Source organism: Lycium barbarum, chromosome 11, assembly GCF_019175385.1.
Source record: "Lycium barbarum isolate Lr01 chromosome 11, ASM1917538v2, whole genome shotgun sequence".
Lineage (NCBI taxonomy): Eukaryota > Viridiplantae > Streptophyta > Magnoliopsida > Solanales > Solanaceae > Lycium > Lycium barbarum.
This window is the reverse complement of record NC_083347.1, coordinates 10986190-10995721: the sequence shown is the minus strand read 5'-3', so window position 1 is coordinate 10995721 and position 9532 is coordinate 10986190. Positions and strand designations below refer to the sequence as shown.

Below are 9532 nucleotides of genomic sequence, written 5' to 3'. Positions count from 1 at the left end.
TGAGGCTCGGAGCAGCGCCAAGGCTGAATATGTGCGGTGCTTATCCCGGAGGGAGACACTAGAAGAAGTCCAAGCTGGGGGAGCAGATGTATCAGCCATGGTCGAGGAGGCCAAGCGGCTCGAGAAAGAGGCGAAGGCTAAGTATCAGCCCGAGGAGTCTGGCAATGATGCTGACTCGGACGAAGAACAAGCTTAAAAGCCTTAGACTCCTTTTTTTTTTGTCTATATGTAATTTTTGGGCCATTTTAAGCTCAAGACTGTTTTCCGAGCCTTTGTAAATATTTTGGATATATATACAAAAGTTTTTGTTTGGCTTTATTCGATATCTTTCCTTGTTCGATATTCATTTATCCTTTCTGCTTAGGATTTATAACAATCAGCTATCCAGTTTCAATTCAGACTGATGTGTAATGTTGCCTCGGCAAAAAGTTTTAGAAATAACTCTGACACCGGTGGTCTCTTAGTTCTGACCGGTGGCAGTTTGTTGAATATGCACGAGCTTTTATTTTCATGTTTGCATACTCAGACGTCTCCGAGTTGCACTATGTGTTTAGATCGAAGTCTCTAAGGCCTCGGTTATTGTTCGACCATAATCTTTGATGTTTTACACTGCAGCTTTTACTAATTTTAACTAATAATTTAGCCCTTAGTCTTTAATAATTTAGCCCGTAGTCTTTAATACTTTAGGTCATAGTCTTAAATAATTTAGACCCGTAGTCTTTAAAACTTCAGGCCATAGTCTTTAATACTTTAGGCCGTAGTCTTTAAGACTTTAGACCGTAGTCTTTAATAATTTGGGCTTTAACCTTCGGTTTTTATACATCGGACTCTTGGGGATCCGATAAAATATAATTCTAATGCAAAAGGAATAGTAACAACTAAAATGATACTTCGAGAATTTTCCTTTATTAATTGAACCGGAGACAAGATTACAATAGTTGTCGTGACAAGAACGAACTAATCAGGCATGATTCAATTGATCGTTTGGCCCTTACAAAACGAATCTTATCGCTCAAGCCTTGGCTTTGAATAGGTATCGATTTGCCCAGGGTATGATAGTCCGCTAGTACTGGAGTCCGAAATGTGAGGGCTCGACTACTATTGATCCGATATGGTGATGTGCCGCAGATTTGTGGCACATTCGACGCCTTTTTACTATGAATTTTGGTTGTTTTCAAGTAAGTCTGGTTCTTGTTAATATGTTTTTGTTGTGTTTTAGGAAAACAATGGCCCAAAAGCAAAAACAAAGAACAAAGGAAAAATTGGCCAGAAATGAAGAATCGACGTCCCGTCGATCAGCCGACGGATCGTCCTTCGAAGCGTCGATATGCTCGCTCTTCCAGTGATGACCTTAGTTGAAGACGACAAAGAACGGAGACATCGACAAAGCGTCGAACTGATCGACGCTTCGTCGTTTGTGTCGTCAATCAAGATCTGTCAACAAGAAGAGAGCAAGACGGAATACTCGACGGAGCGTTGAACTGGTCGACGACACCGTCGAATGGATCACATTGCTGAAGATACAAAGGACGGAGGAATCGACGGATCGTCGAACGATCGACGGTCCGTCGATCTTGCTATAGGGGCAATTTTGTCAGTCGCTGCTGTGCGTTTTTTGGAGCCTATTTAAAGAACATTTTAGGTTATTTTTAGCAGCCAGTTTTTAGTTTATGCACGTGAACAAAGTTCCATTGGTGGGTGAGCATTGATTACTCCACTTTTGGAGCTTAGTGAAGACAATAAGATTCCATTTTCCATCATCTTTATCATACTTTGTAAGCTTTATGTCTCATTTATTGCTTAATACTTTTGAGACCATCATGTGTGAGTAGTTTCCTTAATCAAAGTTGTGGACCCAAATGATGGGTGTTATGTAATGGGTGTCTAACATTGTATATATATATATATATATATATATATATATATATATATATATATATATAATGGGTTGTGATGTGTTTTATTATTTCTCACATTCATTATTAGTTAGTGGTTGCAAACACTTGCTTATGCACAAACCCTATTTTATTTGGAAAGATAAACTAGGGTGTGATTTGAAATAATATAACAAGGACTCGGGGCGCTAACCCTCGTTTAATGAACTCACTTAGGGATAAGATGAGTTCTACTTGACATATTTAATCGATCTTACTTACAACTTTTCTACATTTGGGAAAATCATGAAAAGAAATACTTTCTAACTATTGAAAAATATTAGAAAGTGCATTAGAGATTAAGTGCATACAAAACCCCGACGCATTAGAAATATATCATATTGATACCCATAGCATAACATCTAATCACCGCGGGGACACAACTTTGGTTCTCCAAATCCAAACAAATTCCAAATACTTCAAAATAGCGAATACAAACCAAATCTCTCCTCTATACTATTCAGAATAAAATTAAAGTTTCTAGAGATTAGTTACATAAATAATTAGTACATTTTTCTCTCCATATTCCCTATGGGATTCGACCCCAACCTTGTTTGGGTTACTATATTTGACAACGTCCGCTTTACGCCATTAATAGGTGTAATTTGAGCGTATCACATGGGCAGTCCTCAGTCCCCGGTTCTTGATTGGTCTTCTTAGTTTTAGTAGCACGTTGTATGGCGCTGCCTCATTAAAAACCTTGCCGAAAAATCCACTTTCGGATAAAACCGGTTAAAGAGAAAAAGAGTGCAACACGTGCTTTCAGTCCTAAGTCTATGACTTCTCGACTTTCATTGTGCTGCTTTCAATGTCCACTTCGAAGTATGCTTTCATGGTTAGACTTAAAAGAATGGAAAGGTAAAGATTGTTCATACCTTAGCAATAGTATCGTTTTAGGTGCGCCACATTCCAGTCGTTTGGAAGTTGTTTTCCATTTTCAGACTCGAGCTGATAGGAACCTTCAGTTATGCCGATGACTCTACATGGTCCTGCCCAATTTGGGCCCAATTTCCCTTCATTGGGGTTCTCTATACGGTCGTAACGATTTCGATGCGTTCCTCAGAAATTGATCGTCCTCGACCCTGATTTTTGACTGATATCTATTATGTACATCGGCCCATGTGATTGCTAGGTACTCCACCAAATTTTGCTTCAATTCTAGAGATGTGATCGAACTTCTTAGGTTGAGTCCCTGAGCGAACGCTTGAACGGCCTAATCGTCTTTTACCGGTGGTAGATCCATACGCTCTATTTGAAATCAGGCCAAAAGCTCTCGGAGTGTCTCGTTCTCCTGCTGCTTGACATTGAACAGATCCGATTTCCTCGTTTCCACTTTTATGGCTCCAGCATGAGCTTTGACAAAGGCATCTGCAAGCATAGCAAAAGAATCAATAGAATGTTCGAGTAAATTGTGATACCATACCATTGTTTCTTTCGACAAGGTCTCTCCGAATTTCTTGAGCAATACCGACTCTATTTCGTCCTTTGCGAGGTCATTGCCCTTGACAGCGCATGTGTATGCGGCCACATGCTCGTTCGGGTCGGTGGTCCCATTGTATTTAGGAATATTAGGCATTCAGAATCTCTTCGGGATCGACTTCGGCGCAACACTTGGGGGAAAGACATCTAAATAAACTTTTTGGAGTCCGATCCCTTCAATACCGGAGTTGCTCTTGGGATTTGATCGACCCTCGAATTATAAGTTTCCATTTTCTTATCATTTCTCTCTACCCGCTTTGTTAACTCTTCAAGCTTTCTCATCAGTTCGGCGATTTGCCCGGGGCCGTTCCCGTTATTCTCAGCAATGGGCCTTTTCTCCCTCGGGACTGTCTCCTCGGTCTGTTCGGACTGAACAGCGTTGGGCGCTCGATTCTGGCTTTGTAATTGAGCTATGACCGCTTTTTGGGCCTGCAATTGTGCCATAGACAGTTCTAACTGATTCCTGAGCTGCTACAATGTGGCTCCGTTGCCTTCATCTGCATGCGTGTCACGTACCGATGACCGGTCAGTATTCACAGCGTTTTGAGAGTGAGGATCAACTTCGTTTGGATCAACTGGGGGCACGTCATTGTGAAGTACCCCGTTGTCATTTTTCTCGTGGTGGCTTGATTCAGCATGAAAGTTAACAGAGTGAGAGTGTGACATATTGAATAGTCCTGAAAGCAAACTTCAAAGAGCAAGCGTAAAATAACGTGCGTTATTGAAATTCGTATAAAACCACCCCTATTATCCTGGGCCCCACGGTGGGCGCCAAACTGTTTACCCTTAAAATGGATAGCAATTAAATTTGTAAAAGGTGCAAAGAATATGCGGTTTGATTTAATACGAATGACTATAAAGCAATAAATAATAGTGCAAGTAAAAACAATCAAACCACGATATATTAATCAATCGGTTGGCTTGGGCCCTAGGAACCGGGCTCGTGTTACAGTGGTTAAGGAATGAACAATGATAGAACACTTAGAGAGATGGATAAACACTTAGAATCAAATTGTATTGCTTAGTATGTTTATGCGTATGAAGAACTGGTCCAAAGAAAAAGGGGGTCCTCCTCATTATATAGTAAAGGAATCCTAATCCTATTACAAGTCTAAATAAGGTATAAAATCTTCTGTTACTGGCAAGCAAAATCGGCGCCGCCATATCCGACTGATGGCGGATATTTCGGACCCTCATTTATCATTGTTAACCGCCTTCTCATCCTATCTCGATATTCAGTTCCAACCGGACTCAGTGACCCTCGATCAGATGTGCTCGATCTTACTACGATCCAACACTTGACCTTGACCTCGATTGGATTTCGTCCGATTCAGCAACGACCATCGTGATCTTAAATTTCTAGTCGGGGAACCGAGGATACCCTTGCCCTCGGTTTTGCCCGTATACAATCAGATTATTTTCTTAATGGATGTCAATACCTTAAACGAATTTAGAATATATCGTAAGGAATAAAAGTTTAAAAAGTACTTTCATGTGTATCTAGAGGTAAAGTTTTCTTTCATGTGTATTCGGAGGTAACGTTTATCTTAAGAGGATAAATTTCTTATATGGATTGTCAAATTAACCAATTTTCTTCCTGTTCATTATTTTCATTCGAGAAATGTACACGTGTTTCTCTTCGCCTATTGCACTTAGAACTCGTTTGGTATGCGGGATGAGATAAATAAGGATATTCTATGGGTCGAGATATTCAACGAGATTGTTATCCTTTATCCCACCAACCACACGCACGATAAAATAATATCACATTTTATCCTGGAATTATTATCCCTTACCCTGCATGCCAAACGAGCCCATTATGAGAAATTTGATAGCAAGTAAACAATTACTTTCTAGTGTAAACAATTACTTTCTACATCTAACTCTTGGCATCTATTACTTTTTCTATTAAGACCTTATTGAGTGCTCCATTTTCTATTGTCAGCTTTGATATAGATTTTACCTTCTTCTTTTTTTCCAAGTATTCCTATTTTATTTTATTTGACTAGTATTCCTATATTCATTCGATTTTCATTCACGAATATTTGATTAGAAGTAATATCTCCGGTTTGATTTTTATTGCTCCTATCAAAATTGAGTTTGATTGTCCTATATAAGAAATCAAGCTGTTAGTTAAATTTGCTTATGAAATGTTTCAACAATATTTTGGAATAACTCTAATTTGCTTGCGTAGAAGGTCAGTAGGTAGAAATTATTTTGAATGATATTTATGTTCTTTCATTCTGTATGTGCCACATTTCTGTTTTGAAAATGAATGCACTGGGGTTCCCTAAATATTTATAGAAACAAGTGGTGGTAAGTAACTGTATAATTACACTTTTAGTCCCTAAATTATCAACTACATTTGATTTTGAACATTGCAATAGCTAGTTAAGGCACATGAAACCAATAATTATTAAATTTTGCATTTTGGTCCCTCACTTAGTAACTGTCTATTATTTTGTACAAAATATAATATGACAAATGTGTATTATCAATGGATAAGATTAATTTTTAAGTGTAAATAATCTTAAAGTAGGCAATCCTTACGTAACAATTCATGTATATGATTGTTTATTTTGTAATTATTTCCAATAATCCCAGTCTTATTATTCATCATATAACTAGCCGCCAACTAAATTACCTCCAGATGTATAAAATTTGTAGAACACATATACATGATGCAAGACTCTTATGTGATCTCGATGCCATATAACTAAGGATATGGTTATGACTTAATCAGTTGCAAAATGAAGCTTTAACCTCCCAAAAAACACTTCTAGTCCCTGGATAATTACAAGTAACGTCTACACTAAAAGTTGCCAAAAAAATTGCTAACATCTAACTTCTAGTGGTGAGTGATCTCAGGACTAGGAACTCTTATCTGTTATTTATTACACAACAAACCAGCAAGAGTTGCTATGTGACATCAGATAATCAAAACTGAAAAAAATAAAAATAAACCAGCAATAGTAATACATGTCAATGGAAACAGTGAATCAACTCATGAGTTTCCCGTTGCTGGACTACTAAGATGCCCCATTCGTTCAGCAAGATTTTCTACATTAAAACCGCGGTTCCACCAATATCTATGGTTTTCTGCTAACCTGCTATTACATGTTAATTCGTTAACGTCCTTGCTCTGAGCTTCCTGTGGCTCAGTGCCACCAGGCGTCTCGCTGAAAAATTGTTGCCAAAAAACATCATTACCCAAGTTTGACACTGATTCAGATGTTTTAGTAGCATTACCCTCAACCTGATTTTTTGTCACATCAGTAATCAAATTACTCTGATCGGATGGCTTAAGTTGACATTCTAAATTGACATAAATTGATGATATGACAGGACTCGATGATCCCCCTCCTAACTCAGGCGAGGATAGGATATCCCTTGAAGGCGATGGTGAATGATCGATACATTTGCCAGAATCATCAGATGAACTATCCATTTCGCGTATAACAACCGGGGAAGGTAAAGGTTGTGTATGCTCAAAATCAAACATTTGATCTTCTGTTGGAGTCGTCCGAATTCCATAGAGAAAACGTTCCCAAAAATTGATTGAAGAATCCATCTTTTTAACCATCTCAAAGTCTAATTTTGGTGCAACTATTGAGTTAGTAGTTGCATGCTCTTCCTCACTTAAGTAATTGGACACTAATAACCGTCTCTTTTTGTTGTTATTGTTAGCGCATTGAATAAGATCAGATGAAAATTCAGGTCTCTCGAGTAATTTAGCCAAAAGGGATATCAATTTCCCCTGTCTCTGAGCAACGTTCTGTAAACGTTGTTCCATAGACTTAATTCCAAACTCATATTCTTGATTAAATTTCTCTTGATTCTCAGCTGATGAATGAAGCAAGTTATTTTCCCTTTTTAGCCTCTCAATTTCCTCTTCATATTCCTGTCTTTCCGAATCGGTCAATGGAGCCACTGATTGTCCTGTTGCAGAGTGGCTATGGATCGGCTTTCGTCTATAAATATTCTTCAATAATTGTCTCTGTCCTCTGAGAAACTCCTCGTTCGCGAACTCCCATTGTTCTGGATCAACCTTTCTGAATCCCTATAGAACAAGAAAAAAAGACCGTCAAACAAAAGATTAAACTGAAAGGAGTTGGGTTAATTTCGCATAACATCACTCAGCTAATAGTTATTATCCCAAAAAATAACTTTTCTTCTGAATTTCAATTTCCTTCAACAAAGAAAGTAACTTACTGAGATAATAACTTTTATTTGAGTGACAATCTTAGGAATCAACTCCAAAGGAGCTTTAAAATGAATAAATGGATGGTTAACTTACATAAGTATTAAGTTGTCTTATAAAGCTGGAGAAGTTATTGTGTTTAAAGTACTTCGGAAGCAAGTCTCGGGCGAAATCAGGGGGATTCCAGACGACAAAGCTACGTCCGTTGTGACTCCAAGAAACAACTGGATTTGTGTAAGGATCATCGACTAATTCATATGTTTTTGACAAGAAAGGCGCCGGAGCAGAACTTGACCCGTTGTTACAATTATCCATAACTATGATTAGAAATTATTATACGTCAAATAACATCAACAGCGTCAGTGTCAGAAGATGGAATTGCACGCATGCACCAGTTATAGAATTACACCCCAATTCAAGAAAGATATCAGCACGAGTTTGAAATCTTTTTAAGGAAAGAAAATTAAGAGGAAGACTTCCAAATTGACGGACTTAATTAGTATATGAAGGAATAATTAGAACCCCATGTGTGAACTACGAAGATAAAAAGAAATAGATCCTGGTTTCAATGAGAAAAGGGCAAGAAAAATTATGAGAAGACAGACTACAAAGGATATGTTTTAGAAGAAACTGAAAAAGAGAGAAGTTGTATATAAAAGGGGAAAAGAAAAATACAGTGTTTCTTCATAATTCAGCTTGACTGAGAGAGGGTGTACTTGACTTTGAATGTGGATTTGAACAAGTGGTGGAGAGATATTGGGTCACGTTGGGGGCAAGTAAAAAGAACTTAATGTGTACCTAGATTATTTCAAATTTATATGATATTTTTGCTCTTCGAAATTCAAGCCATATAATTTAGGTTAATATTTTAATTGTATTTTTTATCACATCATTTCTGCAACTATTTATTATTTATTGTGCTTTGATTATTTTGCTGTGGTTACTGTTATTTTTCTCTGTATGTTTTATATTGCTTTCCCTTTTATTCATGATGTCTTCGTTATTTCTATTTTCTCTTTTTTAAATTTGCTTTAATATGCGTCACTTGAGCCGAAGCTTTTTCGTGAACAACCTCTCTACTTCCACCAGGTAGAGGTAAGGTCAGCCTGCATTTTACGTTCTTCAGACCCCACTTATGAGATTACACTGGATACGTTAGTTATTGTTATTTTTTTACCACATTGACATGAAAAATATTGCCACTTATAGAATTACATATAGGTTTTAAATATTTAGTTAATTTAATTCAATTTATCTTTAAAGATTAGTCAATTTGACTTTGATATGTGTAAAAGTATCACATGAATAAAAATGAAAAATTATTGTTCTTTTTGCGTAGAATATTCAACGGTCCTATATGTTCATTTGTCTTTTGACTAATTTGGTTCGCTTTCAGCGTTCCAAGTTTGAAAATATACACAGAGAAAGTGGGAGCACGAGAGTAGAATTGCGGAGTCAGAGGTATCATGATTTATGACTTTTTCTCTTTCTTTAATTACATGAGAGGCTGCCATTTTGACCGGGTGCTATGTTTTTCCTTTCAGAATTATTTATGAAGAGTGTACTACCCCACTTCTGATACTACAGATATTTTTAGAAAATTCATTTGTTTATAATTGATGCAGATCTGAAGTAGTTGTGTAGTTTTCTTACAACCACTTATTTAGTTTGAATTAGTTTAAGTTTATTCAGATCTCACACAGAAACTTACAATTATTGATATGTTGTTCACTTAATATGCATGTGAAATGTGACATTGTATCATTACTTTATCCACTATTATAGTATTATTATGGCACACTAACTATTACCATCAACTTCCACCACACTATAATCATCTTCAACCACCTAGTCACCACGCCGCGCCGTCTCAATAATATTGGGGGTCCTAAAGTCAAACTTCAGAGATACGTCATAT

The 9532-nt window shown here is 37.2% G+C and overlaps 1 protein-coding gene across 1 annotated transcript; it reads right to left on the bottom strand.

Annotated features, from left to right (window-relative positions):
- Positions 1 to 6280: 6280 nt before the first annotated feature.
- LOC132618677 (heat stress transcription factor A-4c-like) lies at positions 6281 to 8347 on the bottom strand. Its single transcript, XM_060333696.1, has 2 exons — positions 7711 to 8347; positions 6281 to 7473 (listed from the first exon to the last, which is right to left on the bottom strand). The coding sequence occupies exons 1-2, from the start codon at positions 7927 to 7929 to the stop codon at positions 6418 to 6420; spliced, it is 1275 nt and encodes a 424-aa protein (XP_060189679.1). The 5' UTR covers positions 7930 to 8347; the 3' UTR covers positions 6281 to 6417.
- Positions 8348 to 9532: the final 1185 nt, after the last annotated feature.